General features: G+C 50.9%; 1 protein-coding gene and 1 long non-coding RNA gene across 27 annotated transcripts in view; one reads left to right on the top strand and one right to left on the bottom strand.

Annotated features, from left to right (window-relative positions):
* NRXN2 (neurexin 2) overlaps positions 1-21,487 on the bottom strand; it is a 292,189-nt gene that overhangs the window by 27,492 nt on the left and 243,210 nt on the right. For 20 of the 26 annotated variants that reach the window (XM_079956317.1, XM_079956316.1, XM_079956318.1 and 17 more), the window contains 3 exons: positions 17,150-17,239; positions 7,777-8,099; positions 192-270 (listed from right to left, as the gene is read on the bottom strand). In XM_079956317.1, coding sequence (XP_079812443.1) covers positions 192-270; positions 7,777-8,099; positions 17,150-17,239 — 492 coding nt within the window. The remainder of the gene's footprint in view (positions 1-191; positions 271-7,776; positions 8,100-17,149; positions 17,240-21,487) is intronic. The other 6 variants (XM_079956322.1, XM_079956323.1, XM_079956313.1 and 3 more) reach the window with 1 other exon arrangement.
* LOC307205162 lies at positions 14,703-18,632 on the top strand. The gene is made up of 3 exons (XR_013833928.1): positions 14,703-14,979; positions 16,695-16,885; positions 17,972-18,632. It is a non-coding gene; the product is annotated as an uncharacterized lncRNA (long non-coding RNA).

Raw genomic sequence — 21,487 nt, 5'->3', positions numbered from 1 at the left:
TGATGTCTTGCTACTGTGTTGTGGTTTTGGCAAGTCAGTTGCACAAGGACCCCTGGCTTGATCCCCCTGTCATGAGGGCACTACTTGTGCATGCTGCACGGAGGTGGGCCCGTGCACGAGAACCTGTGCGCTCCCCTCCCCCTCCTGGCTGTGGGTGTGCCCCGGGGCTGAGAGGATGGAAAAGGACCCACCAGTACTAGGCTCGCACTCCTCCAGGTCTTCGTCGTCGCTGGGGCACTCGGCCGAAGCCACCAAGAGGTCGTCTGTGTTCTGCAGAGAGAGGAAGATGAGAGGCAGGGGGTCAGCGGAGGAAAGGCCTTCTCATCGCGGCCACTCCCAGTGGAGCAACCCCCTTCTCCTCATTGCCACCTCTGGCTCCTGCTTCAGAAATATCTGGGTAAACTTGCCAATTGCACCTGCTGCCACTCCTCTCATCCTTACAGGTTTGGAAATGCCTCCATGTGGTTTTAAGGCAGGCCCCTGCACTCCAGGGACTGAGCTCCTGTTTTGCAGACAGGTTTAACACCGCAGCCTGTGAGTGCAAGATGAACTGACACAGCGGAAGGCAGCTTCTGTATGTGGTTTTCTGGGATGAGAGAAGGGGATGTTTGTGGGGTCCACGCCAGCCTGGAGTGGCAGAGGGTGTCTAACTGAAAATCCCAGTTGTGCCACTGGCTGCACTCACCCCAACTTCCCTACCTCCAAGGGCAATGTGGTGGGCCACACAGGAGAGCTCCTTTGAGGAAGGGGAGGACATAAATTTCAGAAGAGGAGGGGCCTCCTTGCTCTCCCCCCACCCTCCGCCATCAATATTCCGGAGCCAGCGCCACCATCTGTATCAACCTCCTTGTGTCAGAATTAGCATAACAAAGGCTTGGACAGGAACCTGGGGCACAGAATCAATCAGCAGGACCCTGTTCTTACAGGGGAATATGAATGAGGCGCTTTTGGAGACAAACGATGGCAGGAGAGACGCCCCTGCCTCTTCGCCTCCTCCTGCCGTAGCACCCGCCTGCTCTTGGGAGGTGCATCCTGCTCCTGCCTGGTGCCAAGAGACGTGGGAAAGCAGCAGAAATCTGTTCCCGCTTCTGCACTCCTTCACTGCCACGCGGGGTCTTGCCTTAGAGGCAGCTGGAGGAGGGCTTGGTCTTGCGGAAGGCTCCCTTCGCTATAATCCCCCAACACAACTCGATTCTGCTGCTCACCTGAACCAAGCCCGTTCTCCACCCTGGATCACACAGAATAACAGGAATAAAGACGTGGCTATAAGCATGTGCAGAGTGCTTTCCTTTCACTACCGTGTCACCAACCCTCACATACCAGGGTTTCCAACCAGAGGATGCTGATGGTAGCCAAGCAACCCTGAGTACCTTGTCCTGGGCTTTTTTCAGAAGGGGAGAGTCATGGAAGGGTATGCCAGAATCCCAGGGGTGTGGAGCCCAACTGTGGTCAGTGGGGGTGAAAAATGCACTCTGCACATGTTCCATTTTCCCAGGGGGAGCTCTTTTTTATCATTTCTCTTTTCAAAGTCCTTAGGATCTGGCGCTATCCTTGAGCTCCATGCTCAGGCTTAACCCCCCCTCAACTCCACATGAGGTGCCCATCTCCAAGCTGAATTCCTCACTGCCTGAAACTGAGCATTCATTGGGGGTATGGGAGGCCAGGACTGCCCCCTTGGCATGCTACGTTCCCCCTCTTGTGAATGTGTCTGGAAATTGGTGCCTTTTTTTAAAAAAAAGAGGACAAATCCTGCTGTTGGGAACCCAGATTCTGTTCCCGGAATAAGTGAAATGCAGCAGGCCAGAAATGGATGGTTTCTCACGAGGGGATAAACCCCTTTATGAGGCAAACTTGTGATGAAGACGCTTACTGGAAGCCAGGCAGTTGCACAGCACAGGGAAAGGGGAGAGACAAATGACCAGGCCCACCAGGGTCCTTGGCCTGCTCCCTCCCTCCACCCACTCATCCGGCTGGCTGTTGTGCCAAGTGGCCAATGGGGATGACAGAGGGTGGCTGGAGTATCATGGAGGGCCCTTGGGAAGTGAAGAAGTGCTCTCACTGGAGAGGCCCTTGAGGTGGATGGCTCGGGGAAAGAGAGAGATAGAGAGAGCAGATCACCAGAGCATTTTGGGCTGCCCTGTTCTTCCCAGGAGATGCTCTGGAAAAAGAGCAGAGAGACCTGTAAGCAGCAGAGGAAGCTGGTTTTGGGGAACCGAGACTTTTTTTTGGTTGGGGGGATGGTAGACCTCGGGGGGGGGGGGCCCTCCCAGACAACACAGCCTCCTCATGCTACCCAGTCATTGCTATGAGTGGACCTTGTTTCTATGCTCTTAAGAGATATTGTGCTTTTTCTGCTGACACCCTGCCATGTTCCATCTACTCAGGTGAGCACAACATCGCTGAATCAGAGCAGAGGGGACGATTCGCCCGAACAGCCATTTGTAAACAATTTGAAATTGGTCCTTAAAAATAAAAAAAATCAATGACGCTAAAGAGCTTATTTATTTAAGTGATTACTTTCAGGATTGTGATAGCAGCTATTCATTTAAATTTTGCAGTGCAAATGTTTTAATTTTAAAAAAATCCGTCCAAAAAGTGTTTTAGTGCTCATCAAAATCAGGATTAAAAATAAAACAAAATGATAAAATGCTGCTGACCAGGAAGGTAATAGTCAAGGTGTGCTGAGTGGAGGAAGGTTCAAAAGCAATGCTTTTTGGAAAAGGCAGAAAAGGAATGCAAAGGAGATCTAAATTTACAAAAATAGAAACTGCTCCTCCATTCCCCAACACCATCACCAAAAAAGATCTGCCTTCTTTGTGGTCTGAAAAAAGATGGAAGGAGATGGAAAAAGGAGGAGGATAATGTGACGGCGTCATGTAGCCCCTCTGGGGTCCCTGAGACATTCTCCCCCTGGGAAAATGGAGGATGATTTTCTGCTGCATTTCTGAGGGATATAAATTTCTCCAAAATTTTCAGGAGGGGATTGCCACTCCCTGTCCTCTGGTACAGTGGCTGGCTAGTGGGAAGCTTTGGAAAGAGCCTCTTGGGGCTTCTTGCTGGCCATGCTCTGGGATGTCATTTGGGGACATTGCTCTCAAGGCATTCTGGGAAGTGCGGCTGGCCGAAAACAAAGGAATGAGCCTTGTGCAGCTGTGAGTGGTACAGGACCCCCCCCCCTTTTTAGTCTAATAACCAACCCCCACCTACAAAAGCACAGGCTACCTTTAAGGGTCAGCAAGGTGAGCTGCAAACTCCTTCAATGAAAATACTGGGGGTGGGGGGTGGAATTCCCTCCACCCTGATCTTTCAAGAGGGCTTTATTTCATTCTCCACCTGCAACACCTGGGTGGAAAAGGAATTTTTGGTACAGCTCTACTAAAAAGTGTGGCGGCTCCACCTTGCATGCCTGTTGTGGAAGGAACCTGGAATTTCTGGGTTTGCTGCTCCACTAAGGAGGCCATGCTCACCTGTCTCCAAACATCCAAATGCCTTCTGGGTGCTTCTACCATGGTGTGTGTGTGTGTGTGTGTGTGTGTGTGTTTTCAGGATCAGGTAACATCCCCATCAACACCTATCCATCGATCTCCCCTCTGCCCCCCACCCATTGAGCTTCTGGATATAGTAGGGGAAGGGGGTGAAGGTAGCTCTAAGCTGAATTGTTCCTTGCAAGGACTGCGTTGGAGCAGAGGTGGGGATTCCAGATGAATTAATGCACAATTGCAAGGGGATGATTTCAGCACCAAAAGTGCCCCCCTGCTGCTGTCCCCAGTGCAAATTCCTCTGTATCTTCACACCACCTGCCTTTTTCCTGTGTCCCCCCCACCCCACACTTTCAAGGCACGAGAAACCAGGCCAACCTAATTACTGCCACAGTTGCCATAGCAACCAGAAGACTTTGTCAGCGGTTTTTTTTTTAAAGGAACATCATCTGTGCCATCAGAGGCAGAAAGGCCCAAGCTTGGCTGAGGGAGATAGGTGGAGGGGGGAGACATTCATGAGGGCTCCTTTTTTGCATGTATTGCAAAGTGTGGTGGGAGGGGGAAGGAGTATTGATAAGCAGCCCTTTCCCACAGCTCTGTGGTTCCCAAAATAAGAGTGAGGCCTGGAGAAGGAGGAGGAGGAGGAGGAGAATGACCACCATCCTTGTTCACCCACCCCAGAATCAGTGGTCCTTATAAAAGGGGCGCTCATGTGCCTTCCACACAGGTGGTCTTGGGTTCAATCGCCAACTCCCTCAGGGAGCAAAAACCCTTTCTGAAACCCTCAGGCGATACCGATGCCTTGAATGGTTTGACTTGGTCTATGGCAGTTGGTGATGCTTTGCTCAACCAGGATTGGAATCACCAGCAGGATGGGGTGCTAAGTACCATCTCTAGCATCTCCAGTCAGGAAAGGCCTCAGAGGCTCAAATTCCAGAAAGCTGCTGCCGCACAGTGCAGACAGCACTGGGCTGGGTGGATCAACTCTCTGAATCAGAGTAAGAAGGTGGCTCCTGACGCTCCTATCAAAGTCACCCTTTAATGGCAACCATGATGATTAAGAAAAGGGTTATAAGGCGGGGGTGGAGCCTGGGGTCAATCTCTGGGAACAACCCCTCTAGGAAGCCCTGGAGAGTTGCTGCCGGTCAGTGCAAACGATACAGAGCTAGATTGACCAAGAGACTGACTTGGCAAAAGGCAGCTTCCTGTGTTTGTAAGATGCTCCTGTGAGACTTCCAAACCAAAATGTGCTCTTTGAAAGTGGGCGCCACAAATCTCTACGTGTAGTTTATTATCACTTGGCAGCAGAGTAGGAAAGCTGTGGTTCCTGCATTGCAGGAGGGGTTGGACACGACCCTTTGGGTCCTTTCCAACTCGACAATTTTATGATTCTATGAAAGATGGGATCCCAGGAGCCAAGCACATCTGTTCTTAGAGGAGGGAGAGAGCCAGCATCAGGGACAAAGGAAAGGCATGCGTTGGACAGGGGCTGAAGAGCTGGTCTTATGAGAGCACGGGACTGAAGCCGTGGGCAAGCTCCTCTCAGATTAGATAGGACTAAAAGCTGCCTACCTTGCAGGGACATTATGTGGACAAGCATGCTGCAAGTTTTAAAATGGCTTAATACAGTTGCTCCCTAACAGCAGCTGAGAAAACAGGTGCTATGGCTTTAAAGTTGCTTCCACCTACAAAGGCCTGAATGACCAAGGTCCAGAGTACCGTAACTTACGAAGTCCATCTCTGCATGAATCTGGCTGCCTTGCCCTAACGTTCTCCTTTGCTGATGGCAAGTGGAGATAAGGAGAGAAGGCAGACAACCAGAAGTAAAGGGATCAAGGCATGGAGGTGTGTGTAAAATTAGGAATAGGAGATACTTCAACACTGGCATGGAGGTCCTCTTCATTCCTGGACCAGCCTGCCTTGCTGAAGGGGAGGGCAAGTGTTTGAGTCTCACACAACTCTTCATCTGGAGATGCCAGACTCCTGATGAAGAAGCCTGTGTCAGACATGGTTGTCAATAACTGGAAACCAGCAATCTCCTTTATCCACCGGAGGCTTCTGGGTGATCCACTCCCCGCCTGCCCTTTGCATGTGTGTGGTTTTCTCGTTTGGGCTTTTTATTTCCAACCTTTTAAGGCGTTCTAATATTTTAATGTGATTTCATTACCTTTTATGATATTGCGTTTGTGGCCTGACTGCTAATGGCATTTTTATGTTGCTTTACGATGCTTTGTCCCAATCGGTGCAAGGTGTGTGTGAGGAGAGGGGGTGCTTACATCAATACGCCTGGGCTCTGACCCCAAGCTAAGTCCAAAGAGCTGAGCCCTCCTTGCTCTTCCTCCTCTCCCCCCACCGCTGCCCATCAGGTATCCTCTAGCAAGAAAAGCAAGGAGCTGAAGCAGGGGTGGAGGGAGTTCAGCACAATTCGGCAGGAACAGAAACAAGCCTCACTCATGGGCTGACTTCAGGCTTTCCTGCCAAGCCAGCGGCATGTGTTAGGATACAGGATTTTGTTTTGTTAAATGCACCCAGGGTTTGGGCTTCGGCCCGAAACCCTCAGCCGGGTTCTGAGCATAGACACACAGAATTGCAGAATTGGAAGAGACCTGCAATGCAGGAATCTTTTGGTGATGTGGGGCTCGAACCCACAACCCTGAGATGAAGAGTCTCATGCCAGTTGCAGGAAGTTTTGAGGAGAGCCTAAACAGGAGCAGATCTTCCAGCAGGAGCAGACAGACAAGGCAGGTTGAAGGGAAGGAAAGGGACAACATGATAGTTGTGATTCCTGCATTGCAGGGGGCTGGACTAGATGACCCTTGGAGTCCCTTCCAACTCTACAGTTCTATGATTCAATGACGTTGGGCCTTACCAGAGTCTTGCTCATTTCCAGGTGCAGCCTGGTGTGTGTGGGTGTGCATCCAACAGCTAGGCTATTAGCAAGTGGGGACTTGAGATGCAAAATGTGGGATACGTAAGAGTGGCCTGATTATTTTTACAGGCATTTAAAAATAAATTGCTGCTTCTAAGACTGAGGTTTCCATAGGGGGAGAGGGACTTCTCAGCATAAAATTACTCCATCAAGCTCCTTTGATGATTGTGAGAGGCACAATTTTTAGCTGGAAAATGGCATTATGGGAAGGGGTTAAGAAATCTCCTTCCTCCTGCCCCCCCCCATTACTTTCTTCCTTCAAATTGCAGCCTCAGTGGCTGCATTTTTAAAAATCAAAATCTATCCCTAAAAGGAACTGCAGGACACCATGAACATGGTGTTCCACCTCGAGAACGGCAGGGCTGGAAGGAAGTACAGGCAACACCAAACAGACTAGGATGGGAAGTTTCCAGGCTTGCTTTCTTGAAAAGCAAAGGCAGCACAGGGAGAGGAAAGGAAGCAGGGCTTGTTCTGGCTTGCTGACCCTTCCTCCCTTGTCCATCTGCTTCTCCAGACATGCAGAAATGGGTTTCGGTGCTGGAATGCTGGAGCCAGTCTCCTCCAGTGCTTGCTTCTAAGCTCTCAAATCTGCTGTCCAACATGCCTAGCTCTGATTTCTCAAAGACGGATGTGCTATAACCAGGGAAGCGCATTTGCTCATTACGTGTCAATATAGACCATTTTTGAAGATGCTCTGATTTTTAAGAGCAGATAACTCTAGTGCCAAAACCAACCCCTACTCCCCGCTTCTCCCATTTTGCTTCAGGGATGGTGAAATAGGAGGCGGCTAACATTTTTTTTTTTTGGGGGGGGGGGATTCAAGGCTTGGCAAAACTTACTGCTGGTAACTAGAGCCCCTTGTAACAGCTGCCATTCAATATCTATCCCTCCCTGCCCCGCTTGAAGGCTCTGAGAATGATGATGTATTGTTGTTCTTGACGAGGGCTTCTGAAGAAAAGAATGATGGTGACAGTGGGGGCACCGCCCCTTTCAAGCCCTTGTCAAAAAGAAGCCAGGATCATCAGGCTCTATTGTTTTGGGGTGGGGGGGGGATCTTGACCACCAGCTGACAACCGATGAACTCAGGCAGTAACGTAGAATCTCAGGGGCTGCAAACGTCTCTCCTTGGTTAGGTGGTCCCATCCTCCAGTCAAAATGTGAGCTAAAACTTTTCTCGGGGGGGGGGATATGGCTCAGCACCCTAAAGAGGACACAAACCCCCAACCGCCCCTGAGGCCCACTCCCAGGTTGCCCTCCTGTAGCCGGGCTCCTCCTCTGCCCATCGCCTCTGCCCAGTTAGACCCTCCTTGGCTAGACCTCTCCCTCCCTGCCCTCCCTGCCTCTGAGAACCTCCTCCCTCCCACTGACCTGGGTGATGCTGTCCCGCATGGTGGGAGAGCGGCCACGCCGCGTTGTGGTGGTAGCCATGGTGGTGGTGGTTTCCATGATGGTGGTGGACATGTCTGCCAGCAAGGTGGTGGCTGTGGTCTCCGTGGTCATGACGGAGGGTACCTCGCCCACCAGCCGCAGGTTCCCCTCCACCTTCACATTGGGGTCGCTCTCGGCTGCCAAGGAGAGGACCTTGAGCCCGTTGTAGTACAGCCCCGAAATCTGGCCCTGGAAGGGGCGGCCTTGGTCCCGGCCTCCAATCTTGATGGCGGCCTGGCTGTTAAATATCGTCAGCTGGCGACCTGGCGGGGGAGAGGGAGGGGGGCGGGGAGCCACGGGGGGAGGAGGGGGCAGGCGGAAAGAGAAGGTGGACAATATATGAACTGGGGGTTCGGCGGTTGGGTGGTGGGGCTCAGCAGCACACAGTACACAAGAGCTGTCAAACCAGGCTGGCTGGAACTTCAGGAAGGGCAGCCCAAGCACTTCTCCCTTCACCCTCTGAGGAGGCCTGCATTTTCCTCTTCTGGTCTTTCAATGGTTCTCTGCACCACCTTGAGACCTTCTGCTCCCACCACCAACCCTGTGGAGCAGCTCTGTCCTCATGCGTCCCTCATCTGCTCATTTATCCATCTGCCTGTTCATCTATCCATCTATCTCTACCCACCCACCTTGCTCTTCCAAGCCTTCTTGAGTTTGATTAGTCTATACCCCTGGGAACCATCCATCTTTGCCTCCTATGTTGTGGCTTGTGCTGCCCTGCCTCCCTCCCTCCCTGCCCAAGACAGACACTTCTTGGTTGGGCAGGCGGGGAAAGCGGGGGGTCAGGCAGGTGCAGGAGCACCAAAGGCTGGATTTTGCCCACCCACTCACTGCTGCTGGGGCTCCCCTGACTGACCCACAAAGTCTGACTCAATCAAATGCAATCGAGCCACTCTACATTCCTCTCTAATCTATTTTCTTCGTCTTTATGGCAGTCGGATAGCAGCGTGTGTGGAATAAAAGACAGATAGGAGAGAAACCTTTCTTATCTCATCTGTCTTTCTTGATTCTTATTCCCTCTTTACCCATCTGCCTCTCCATCCATCCATCATGGAAATGGGTTCATTTTCTAGCTTCTTGCCCTGGCCATCCTTCATCTCTGTGCTTTGTGTTGCCCCTCCCTGAACCTTCTGTGGGATGTACTCCGATCCCTCCCCTGCCCACCCCTCATAAGCTTTCCAACCAGCTTCCCTGCACCCTGGCTTGCACTTCAGGCCCCCTAAGCAGGACAAAGAGTGAGCGAGAACGGAGGGGGCCCAGTCAGCCGCTGGAACCCCGGTGGAGATTGGGGAAGTGAGGCTGACAAGCAGAAGGTCTTGTGGGGGTGCAGGAGGGCAAGTGTGGGCACCTTGGCTTCACTCTCCCGCCTTACCCTTCCTGGATGGGGGAGTCCTTCAACCTCACTGGGTCTGGGTCATGAGAAATATCTATTCTATGCTCCAGCCCATATTTGAGGGGTGGGTATGGCTGCCTCCTGTAAATCAGCCCACTGGCATCACAGGCAGTCTTGCCCCAGCCCAACTCCCCTCAGGCCCCTGGGGGTCTTTCTCCTTGCTTTGGTGGAGCAGCCTTGTGAGAAGGCAGCAGGTTTGGAGCACAGACAAGACCCTGTGCTCTACCTGCTTTAGAGGAAGTGGGCCCAGAGGGGAAGGACCCTTCATGGCACCTAACAGATAGAGGTGGGTGGGGTGGGGTGTAAGCGGAAAAATAGCCACTGACAGTCTTTTGGGGGAGAGTCTGTGATGGGTGGCCTCAGTGTTGGGAACAGGGGAAGCAGGTAAAAATGTCCTCTGGAGCAATTTGCACCGGGGGGGGGGCACACATTGTCAAGTGGGGCAGGATGTGCATGAATGGAAACTGAAGGTGGGGGCCAGCTTGAAGGGGTCAGAAGGTGAGTGAGATCCAGGCAGGGGTTAGGGAAAGCTGTGGCAGAATAGGGACCATGTTAGGTGGAATTGATGAAAGGGCCCCAATGGCTCTATGTGTGGGGGAAATACAAGGGAAAAATTGGTGCTTGTTCAGTTAAGCCAGCAGAATGGCAGTGAGCCATTTGGTGTAATGGCCAAAATAGATTCATGCATATACAGCACGATCACATTTTGTCTGTGTGTGTTGGTAGGGGAGGTGTTTTATGTTTTTTGGGATGGCGCATATATGGGAAAAAATGTGTGTACTCAAACCACCCCCTTGGAACTGCCCCCCATGTGAGCAATCTTACCTTCTGGAACTGGTGCACCAAGCGGGCCCTCCAAGCAAGGTGGTGAACTTGAAAGCTCTTTCTGCACTAGGAAAACCAGGTGCAAAAAAAGAGCTTTTAAGCTCTCCGCCTTGCGTGCAGTTAATTTGTGCAATTTCAACCAGACATCTTTCAACCGAGGAAGATGAGTTGATTGTGAGCAAGGATGTGATCCTGCTGTATAGGCATCTATTATGTAAATGAATAGCAGCCGTGTGGGGGTGAGTGGGGTTAGCCCTTCCCTCCCATTCCCCCCACTGAAAATGGCTCCCTTCAAAGCAGCAGGGGGTGGGAGTGGGGGGGGGGAAACAGGGTGTCTAGGGGCTAATACAGAGGTTTCCACCCAGTCTGTGGCGTCAGTGGCATTCTGCTCCTGGGTACCAGTAATGGGGAGCTCTCAAACTCCTTCCCAGTTGGGCACTGGAGGAAAGAGGAGCCACCCAGCAAGGGTCTTCTCATGTATTGAGGACTCAACAGCAAGGTGGGCAGGACCTCAGGAATGTGGTTCATGGGTCTCAGGTAATGCCCTTGGCTTGCTTGGGTGGAGAGATCTGCGCTGATCTCCTTATGGCTGGAATATAGCCTAATGACTAAAGGTAGGTCACACCCACCCGCCTTTTGCTTTTGGCAGCACCCACCACTGTCAGCCCAGCCCCCAAGGCTGCCCACAAAAGAAGGTCCCTTCCCTCTGCTCTAGGGAATCTCACTACTTTTCGCTACTGCCCAGCTGAGATGGTGGTGGGTCTCTTCAGGCAAATTGGGGGAAAGGGGCAGTCAGCTTTGGACATGTGGCAGGCCACCTGACAAGAAAGAAGAGCATTTGAAGAGGGAAATGCATGCACCTGAATGAGCTAGTGCAGAGGGACTTTGGAAAAGCAGCCTGCCAAGGGCTGAGAATACAGAGCAGCTTCCCCTCCCCGTGCCCACCCCCGCCACCCGCTCATTAGCTGATGCCCCTGCCAGCTGCAGAGCTTCAAACTCCAGCCTGGCTGGGAGAGTCCCTCCCCCCTCGCTCACTCTTCGTTCAAACGGTTTTTGTGGGGGTTTTTGTGTGTGCAGGGGGGAAAAAAGATGGGGAAATGTTAAAGGGACCGTCTGTTGCAACCTAAAAAAGCATCTCCAGATGGAGCCGACTGAACTTTCCTAATCTGTTATGGAAAAAAATAATAATTATAAAAAAACCAAAAACCCCAAACAAAACCCTGACTTTAAAATAAACAGCTCTTGCTTTTTGTTCCCCCTGGAGAAGTTTGCAAGTGGATATTTTTAACCCTCTGAGTCCCGTTTTGCCCCCCTTCATTTTAGAAACAAGATTATTGTCAGTATTATTGTTATTTTTAATGTTTGGTTTTTGTTCAGGGTTAGAATCAGGCTCAAAATAAATGGACTCCTGACAATGTTCTCCACTCTACGTACCCCCACCCACCTGCTTATTGGTTTAGTGCCTTAATTAGTTTTGGTTTTCAGGAACCACTCCCCCCATTTAATGCTATTTCCTGTTTATTCCCCACCTGGCTTTTCTTTTTTCTTGTGTGAAAATGCGCCTGCACGTCTGCCCAGAGGCACCTGCGGGCCCTGGTGTGCCTCTTGCGCTGGGCCTGCCCAAACTCCCTGGCCCAGAGGCATTGATGCTATATGGACATAAATGCTTGTGAGCAAAAGCCAGGAGAGCATCAAGCCTGTTTAGCTGAAATCCTGCAGCTCAACAGCAAACAAAAGAGGTAGGCTGTGTGTGTGTGTGTGTGAGAGAGAGAGAGAGAGGGGGGGGGGAGACAGAGACGTGGTGGGGAGGAAACAGGACTAGCGCCAAATGAAACATCTGTGGAAGCCAAGACGGCTTAGCAACCTCCAGGGAGGCATAATTCAGAAGTAAATCCGCCTGAGTAGCCGATATTCCCTGCGTGTACTTCTCTCCCTCCGCCATCATTGCTGAAGCCTGCTAGAGCAGGCAGAAACACTCATCTCCAGACCCAGGATTCTTCCTGCTCCACGGCCAGTCCTGCAAGGTTGGACAGTGAGCCACAAGGGAGCAGAATCTGGAGGCAGTGGGGTGCAGGCAAGGTTTCCAGCCCTCCATAGTTCAAGGGGAGGTGCTGAGGACTAGGGAGGAACTGCATGAGAAAGGAAGGAAGGAAAAGAAAGAGGCGGGGGAACAGATGAGGGCTTAGAGTGTGTTTTCAAAGTCCAGGGTGCAGCCCCAAGTGTCTGCAATAGAGAGTGCCTCTGGCTATGTACAGAGTGCCCAGCTCTGGGTCCCTACTTCTGGCACCCACACCAGGGAGAAAGGGTGCCTCTGCAGGCTCTGCCTTTTCCTTGACTCTGCTCTCATTTTCCAGAAGTGTAAAAGCTGCCAGGAAGCACTTCGAAGCAGAGGAGGCTGGCATGGCTCAGCTGCAGAACTTGCCTTCCCTAGCCCTGAAAAGCAGAAGGGAGGGAGGGAGGGAGGGAGTGGGGGCTCACTTGAGCCTCTTGGCCCCTGCCCAGGACCGGCTTCTCTCAGCACCAGCAAGCTGGCTGGGCGGGTGCCAACAGGCCAGGCTTGCAATCTGGCTTGGGTGCCCATGAAAAACAGCCCCTGCCCATCAAGAGACACAGTGGGCTGTAAACGGAAATAATTAAGGGAGTAAATAATAACGCAAGTTCAAATGAGGCTCTGGGCTGTTATCTTAAGCCAAGCTGGGTGACAGGCTTTCCCATTTATTTATTTTGGAGAGGCAAATTTACAACCCAGTAGTTTTGTGTGTGTGTGTGTGTGTTTTTGGATGGGTGGAAATTGAAAACATTTTTTTCCTGGTGGATTTTGTTTGTTTGTCTAGTATCAAAAGTGAGCTTATATTTTATTTTATTTTAAGTAGAAATGTGTCAGGCACATCTCAGGATGCCCCCCCTCCAGTCATTGCCAGGCTAAAGGGAAATTTGCAAGTCTAATGATGCCACTCTTGGAGGCATTGAGAGGCTGCCCCCCTCCCCCCAAAAAATCTGGCCAAGAAGCAACTGCTGGAATCAAAATTTTGCGGCAACTAAAGAGCAGCCCCCTCCTCTGCCATTTCATGCTAAAAACCCGAGATGCCAACCAACCTTAGCAGACAATCCCCCTAATAGAGATTTTATTCTGAAATCAGGCAGTGCAGACGAGTGTGTGAGTGTGTGTAACAGATGTACCTGTCCAATTGTTCCCTTTCCTTGAGGGGTGCCAAGGAAAGAAATAAGCTCCCCACCCAGGTCTTTTCCATGTCCTGCTTTAAGAGCTGCTTCCCAAAATGAAGCTGGACTGACGCCAGGGGCTGGCCCTGTGTCTATTCAACAACTACCTTCCAAATTCTGAACCCCAACAAGACACTCAAAGCCATCCTGTGCTCTCGCTCAAAATGGGAGGGTATGGCTTTGGGTTTTCGGGGTCACAGGAACTATACATATCAGCTCAAAGTAAAACAAACAAACAGCAGAACTCAACTTTTTGATTTTTTTTTATCCCTTCTGGTTAGAATGCCTTTAAGATTTGGGGATGGGGAATAATCAACTAATGACAAATCAACTCATCAGGACCGAAACTGATTTTGGGGATTAGTGGGGCCTGTTTTGCTCCTCAGTCCAGAGGTTGTGTGCATCAATGCCACAATGCAAAGGCGTGTGTGTGCGTTTCTGGAGATGGTCTACTGCAGATTCAGCTCAGCCAGACAGAATCCAGCCACTGCAGTTGCACAAAAGCAGCTTCGTACCTAACCCAATCTCTCCCTCCAAGGAAGAAAATGCTCCCTTCCCCACCCACTGGGGTTGGGAGGGGTGTCCAGAGAAATGCCTCAGGAGTCCTTTTGACCCCCCCCCCCAACCCAATTCAAAAACCCCACTCCCAAAGTTCTCCTGGAAGTGGTGTGTGAGAAATGACACATAGCAGTTCAAGTGGCTGAAATGTGGAGGGTAACTGCACTCTGGAGCTTGCTCGCGGCTGTGCCATCATAGATCTTCTGAATGGGGGTTGACAAGTAAGGTAAAGCCCAAACGGAGGGAAGGGAGGGGCTTTAGGGCTGGAAAGCAAAGCCTGCGGAGTCCCTTCTTGGGGCTGTAACATGGACTCTCCTGCTCCCAACAGAAGAGCTGTGTATATAGCCTAAGAACTCGGTACCCGCAAAGGAGGGTCCAAAGCTCTGTACTTCACTCTAGTTCCTATAGCTAAAAGATGCAGGGCACACCTCAGCCTGGCTTGGGAGAGTATGTGTTCAGGTACGTGTGTGAAAGATGAAAGAGAAGAGAAGGAAGAGAGAAATAGTGTGTGCATGAAAGTATTGTGGATTTAAAGACACTCCACTGTTACTCACATGGATTTATCCCAATGTCGCATTTCCAGTGCTCTTCATCAAGCCAGTCCTTCAAACTCGCCCTGCACTCAAAGGCTTAAAGTGGGATGGTCTCTCGCCCATGTTTACAGCTTCACCCCTGCCAACCCTCTGAGTTTCTCCTGCTTTTTTCTTCTTTTAAAAAACCCTCATTAAACGTCCCTTTAACTTCCTTTGTTTGTTTGTTTTTGGTGATTTTGTGGCTGTTTGTTTAAACCATCATGTTATAGACATTAAAAGATACATTTAGATGCTTAATCCCCCTTTAGAAATGCAACGCCAGCGAAGACGGTTATTAAGACATTTGGAATTTATCGGTTAAAAAAACTGTTTAGCACTTGGTTTGAGTTAAAAGCATGTTAGTGTTATTAGCTGGTTAATAAATTAGATTTAAAGCGACCTCGTCCTTTCCTTTCTTTCCTTTCTTTTTGGTCTTGTTGCTGCTACGCTTCTTCCTTCCCCACAGAGTTTAAAGTGTTAAAGGTGCAGCTCTCGGTTTGGCGCAGAGTAGGGGTCACTCCTTGCCCAACACACTTCCCGGGACCTTCACAAGCAGAGGCCGTGGCAAAGCTGGTGAGAAGAAGCAGCCCAATACACTGACCCCCAAAAGTGGAGATGGGTAGACAGATGTGGCATCCACCAGGGGCTTTCAAGCAGGGCTGGCAACAGCTGTGCCAGGGCTAGCGAGCAACATGCCAAGAGGCCTGAAGAGACAACAGATGCTGCGGCCCTCCAGATGCTACCAGACTACAAATCCCACCACCCCTTTAGGGGAAGAACCACAGTTCAGCGGCAGAACACCCACCCTGCATGCAGAAGGCACCAGGTTCAGTCCCCGCTGGCAGCATCCCCAGGCAGGGATCCTGCAGCTGCAGTCAGTGTAGGCAGTACTGAACTAGATGGACCAATGATCTGACTCAGTATAAGGCAGCTGCCTATGTACCTGGTCCTAATTAACCCTTCCCTGTAAAGCGTCTGCTCCTCCTCCTCTGGACATGCTTATTGACTTTGCACATTTTAAGGCCAAATGACTTCTCATGCTCCCTTTCAAGGCAGAAAAGGCAGCCCTAGAAACTGCTAGGCATGGGAGTGGCTGCTGCAGAGCAGAGCACCTAAAAGGATCCTGGGAACCCTCTCCCAGTCCCTTGCAATATAGGGAAAGTTGGCAGGAAGCCCAGATGAGTTTTTGGTCTTAACTCAGAGAGAATGCTTTGCATCTGAAGCCCAGGAGAGGACTCTCCATTTCCTGTTCTCCCAAGTCAAACCCTTGGTCCATCAAGTGGTGCCCCCTGATGTTGGACTACAATTCCCATCAGCCCCTGCCATCATGGTCAATGGTCAGGTGTGATGGGGGTTAAGAGTGCATTGACACTGGTCACTGCTGCTCTACCCTGACTGGTAACAGATTCCAGGCAGGAGTATCCCTTTACATGACCTAGGGAATGAATCTGAGGCCTTCTGCAGGCATAGCAGGTGCTCTACCGCTGAGTTATGGTCCTGAAGATGGGGAGGGAGGAGACGTAGGGACACTAAAACCTTGAGGCTTAAAGGCAGAATGAGGCATGATGAGAGGTAGGGCTGCTTGCTGTTGCCCCACCATTTCTCTCTCCCCCCCCCCCATTCCCCTGGACAACACAGCGACAACATTCTGCCTTGCATCCTTCAGACTCCTCTGGCAGCAACCTCAGGTGAGGCAATGATGTCACAGCACAATGATGTCACAGCCTGGACAGTCATACTCAACGGGGTGAGGAAGAGAGGGGCACCAACGTTGACATCTCATGAAATGTCTCCAGTTCAACCCCAAGCCAGGCTCAGATTGATACCCCAACCCTTTGGCTGGGAGGGTTCAGCCCTTGAACATGCAATGGGAACGAAGGCGGTGTCCCTGAGCACGTGCAGAGTGCCACCCAGAAGCACCACTCCTGGCACATTGGGGATTCAAGGGAAAGGGTCCCAAAGCGGGCTACACCTTCTCAGCGGCCTTCTAAGGACAGTTATGCCCCACCCCTCATCTTACTCCCTCCCACCTTTAGAAGATCCATCCTCACCACTCATCACAGCTCTCTGACCTTGTCACATCAGAAGAGCATGTCTGTAACTGGGTCAGGCCAAAGGGGCCTGCTCCTTCTAGCACTCTTCTTCTCAGATGGCCCAAAGGGAAGTCTTTAAGCAGCAGCACTCCTCTGCCTGACTGGCACACAGACATGCTCCACCTCCAACAGGGGAGGTAGAACATCATCACATCATGCCCCCCCTTCTTACTATCCTTTATTCATTTTTCACAGCTCCCCACCCTCCCTAGTGCTGGAGTATCACCAAGACGATGTATAAGAGCTGTGGCACTTCCCTTGGTGCGAGGCATCACCCAGAAATATATGCAAGAGCTATGTGCAGCTAGAGACAATCTATCTACTGCCCATGGAGTCTCTTCCCAGATGTGGCAATGCGCAGCAGGAAGCCTGTGCCTTGGAATGAGGTGTGTGTTTGGGGAGAGGGCAATGAGCCCCAATTCCTTCTGAGAAATCCTACCCCGCCCCCATCTTCAGTCACCAGCCTTGAGCCATGGCCCTGCATGAAATATTCTGCTGGGGTGGGGGGCAGGAAGAGGAAGGGAGGAAGGTGAGTGAAGGACGGGTCAAGGGGCTGAGAGGGGAGAGGACTGCACCTTTAAACCTTTATTTTTTGTGTTTTGCTTGCTTGCTTGCTTGTTAATTAACCGGAATTAATTATTGTTAATTACCTTTGTCGAGTAGCCACTCATCTACTACTCGACCGAGCCGATACGGAATTCTCTGTCTAGCAATCGCCAGCCGCTCATTATCACTGTTCCCTTCAAAGAGTTTAGAGAGAGATTTGCAGATGGTTAAAAGAAAAAGAAGGAAAAAAAGAGTAGAGAGAGAGACATAACACGCCATCTGGAAGGTCAAAGGTCAGAGGTTAGCACGTTTAGAGAGGTCAGACTAAGCTCAGGCAAACAGCAGGTTAAGCGCTGGCTCGAAATTAGCTGTTAGTTTTCCATTAGTTAGTTTGCTTTTTTTTTGTTTTTGTTTTGAGGGGAAGCGGGGGTCAGTGGGGGTTTGGTTGGAGGTTTAGCGGTTTTAGCCAGCAACGGAGAAAGCTCTAGTTACACGGTTTAGTCAGGTTTAAGTGTTAGGATGAGTAGATGGAGGTTAGAAGGATTTATGCTGCACCAGGGAGGGAGAAAAGCCTCCCTGGGTGCATTATTTTTGTTTATTAAATTCACTTTATTAGCAGACTTTAATCCCTAGTCACAAAATGGGAAGGGAGGGGAGGAAAGCATCACACAGTCAAACTCTCTTTAAAAAGTCCCTTTCCCAAACTCTCAGCCATTGTTCCCCCACCCCCACCTTATTTCTTCAGCCATCATCCCCCACCCTGCCATTCCCTTCAAACCACTCCCACCTCCCCAGAGCCCCCCCACCCCAACAGCTCACAAATCTGCCCTGCATTTGTATCTGGACAAAGGCAAAGAAGTTCAGCCATCTGCATCGCAGAAGAATTTGGGTCAGGACCAGTCCTCTTTTTTCCTTTTCTTTCGCAGGACACTGCTCAATGACTAATGAAGCCATATTGGATCCCATGATGTCACCTAGAAGGTGTGACACACCAGTGGGACTCTGCTGAGGAGGCACTTGGGCTTGGTCCTCAGAGCCTTCCCTCTGCTCCCGAATGCCCTTCACTATATTTTTAGCAACACAAGGTTGGAATCACACACAATGAGCCATTGAAATGCAAGTGGGGAACTTCCCTCGGCCAGGCGAAATGGACACCCCTTTTTCAAATGCCTGCCCCCCATTTGCTGTCTTCCCATCATGAAACGACACTGGTAAATCTTCCACTTTGGGCCAAAAGGTGCCTGGCAGATTTCAAAGATTTAGGGCTGGAGACAGGGATGTCCCTAACACCTGTTGCTGGGAATCGCAGGTGGGGAGAGCTCTGCTGCTCTGTCACTCAAGTCATTTTGCTTAACGGGGCTTCCCTTTGGGGCACCTGGTTGGCCCATGATTCAGAGCTAGATGGCCCCCCTTTGGCCTCATCTAGCAGGCTTTTCTGAAGTTCTTGTGCAACCTCCAGCCCCAGAGGCAGTCTAGCTTCCTAGCTACTTAGGGTTGTTTGGCCACTGTGAAAACAGAGTAATGGGCTAAATAGGCCCCCTTTGGCCCAGTCCAGCCGCAGGGCTCTTACATGTCACCATTGCTAAACCAAAGGGGATTTGGGGTGTCCAACAGAATACAGTACTTGAAAACATCCCAAAACTATAATTGCCTGGGGATCTTTGCAGCAATCTTGCCATGGGGTTTGCAAATGCCCCACAACCGGAACTCCTTGACGCTTTGCAGGAAGCCAAGGAAGTTAAATGAGCTTCAGAAGTGTCCTGAGATGCCTCCCAGTGGTCCTTCAGGCCCAAAGAAAACACATTTGAGAAGGACACAAACAGTTCTGTGAAAGAGGACATGAAGCCCCAACCTGAATTGCAGAGGCAAGGCTCTCAGCCTGACGTACCTGCCAGGGTGGGAGCCTTTGTACTACCCTGAGTATGAGGAAAGGCATGCTAAAGGAGATGACAGCTTCTGGAAGAACTGGATGCTTGGCATGTGCTCTGGGGCCTGGCAACCGTTAAGTCTGTGGACCAGGGGCACCCCAAAAGCTGGAAGCCAACAGGATTCCTTTCCCAAAGAAGAAAACTGGAGACAATCTAGCTGAGAAAGTCCAAGAAACAAGGGTGGATCCAGGGCCTGGTCCTCACTCAAGTCAGGGCGCAGGAAACTTCTCCAGCATCTGGAACCTGGATGCAATCATAATGCAGGAATGCCTGAGCATGCACAGAGCGCCTTTCGCTCAGCAGCACTGTGATAAACACAGCTGGTCTCCAGTTTCAGGGGCCACAGATGCCTAGGGAGTGAGGCTGGCTCCTCTCCTTAAACCGAGTGTCATCAAGCCAGCCTTTTGTCACTGTGCACAGATGCAGAGGAAAGTGGCTGTTGCAAGGAGGCAGGTGGCATCTCTCAGCGCCAGGTGGGAAATTGATCAACCATCAACTAGCATGGCAAAGGTAGCAGGGTCAAGGCAGCCATGTGGAGGCAGGCAACGTTCAGTAGGAACAGGGAGCAGGGCAACTCTCGCAGAGGATCATCTGGCGGGTGCTGGCTCTGCAACATCTCGGCCTTGGTAAAAGGGGCCAGCAAGACTGGTTCTCCTCTGTCTCTCAGTTTTCCAGATGGCAGAAAGTGCTCCCCACTGAGGCTACAACAGACTGCGCCCTTTGGGTGGGCCCAGGAAGATGCCCAGAGGAAAGGACGAGATGTACAAGCTCCGGGATGGGGAAGGATCCTTTTGTTTCACTTCAGGGATTCGGCCAAAATGTTGAAGCGGAACAGTAGGAGAATGGAAGAACTGTTCAAGCAGGTAGCTTTAAGAAGTGGTTGGTTTTTTTTTAAAGGGAAACAGCGTTTTGGAAAAAAAAAGCGGAGGGGAAAAGCTCCACCCCCCAAAACTGTGCCCTCCAAACTGGCATGCTCAGTTCACCACCTGCAAACAGGGTGTCCCACCCTCAAGTTCTTTAGGGGGATTCCCGCTGTCGTGAAATGTAGCAAGGTGAGAGCTCCCCCCCCCCATTCAGTACCAGTGGCTGAGAATTTGACCCTGTTCCTCAACTTCATTTTGCAATCCAAAGTGTATACGAACACACTTTGCGGGGGGTTGGAGTAGATGACCCTTGGGGTCCCTTCCAACTCCACAATTCTATGATGTAAAACCACTGAAGAATCTAAATAACTGAAGGGTGTTAGTAAACAAACAAAACTCCTTGGAACCATTTCAGAATGGGGGATTTTTAAGCCTCTGTGAATGCAAGGCTGGTTTTCCAAGGAGTGGGTGGATTTGCAATTGCCGTATGGGGGGGTGCTGCTCCACTGGGGCAGCGGCCCCTCCCCATTTTTGCTCCTCATTCCATTCTGCAATTCAGCCCCTAATTAGAGGCGGTCAGGGACTTTTCATGCTCTCATTAGCTTCTGTATTAACGAGGCGATTAACATCTTTTAATTAAAAATACGCCATCCTCAGAAAGTGACCCGAGTCTCTAATCAGGATCCGGCTTGGGAGGGATTCCTGCTGTACAACCCTCGCTCCATGAGCTGGACTGTGCGCTAAACACACGTCAAAGCCCCCTTGCCACCTCCCACTGTATACCCATGGGAAGAGCAGAAGGGGGAAAAGCAACAACAACAAAATCCGCACACACCACATTTTGTTTCAGCAAGAGGCTCTACTGTAAGGAAGGGTGGTGTTGGTGAAAACGAAGCTGCAGACCAGGCAACAAAGACCCTTCAGTGCATTGTGGGTTATTTAAATGCCTGGCATGGCGTAATTCTGCACGTTTGCTAGATGGAAGGTAAATGACCAAGCGCCAGCTTGCAACGCAAGGGGCCAGAAGTCTTGTCCCCCCCCCCACCCCCCCTGGTATCCCAGCAAAAGCTTTGAACAGGGGCAGATCGCTTCAGCAGCTGGATCTTAGGATGTCAGGAGCAGGATCTCCACCTCTGTCAAGGTGCTGGGTCTTGAGGAGGGGTCTGTGGAAATGGTGAGTTGCAGCACTGGACATGATGCAGGGGAGGGGAATAGAGGAACTGGACAATAACACACACACCGGACATTTGGGTGTTTTAAGGGGAGAAGGCACATTGAGACTAAGCACTGCAGCTGGTTTGAAATGGATTCATTTGGCAGGGAAGCAGATCTAAAAGCCAGTGGTGGTGTGCAGGGGATAGAGTGTCAGGCAAGGACCTGGGAGGGAGCAGGGTTCAAATCCCAACTTGGCCACAAAGCTCAGTGGGTGACCTTGAGCTCACCACTCATTTTCAGCTTAACCTACTTCACAGGGTTGTTGTGGTGAATAAAGGAAGGGGAGAACCATGTGTGCCACACCTTGAGCTCCTTGGGAGAAAAAGGTGGGATAGAAATGAAATAAACAAATATATCTCTGGCTGATGTGCAGTAGAGACACAAGGGCTCCTGACTGTTTTAACAGAAAAAGCTTCTGCTCTCCCACCACCCACCC

Source organism: Podarcis cretensis (genome assembly GCF_951804945.1).
Source record: "Podarcis cretensis genome assembly, chromosome: 16".
Taxonomy (NCBI): Eukaryota; Metazoa; Chordata; class Lepidosauria; order Squamata; family Lacertidae; genus Podarcis; species Podarcis cretensis.
Note: the sequence above shows the minus strand (reverse complement) of the source record. Positions and strands in the feature narration are given on the sequence as shown.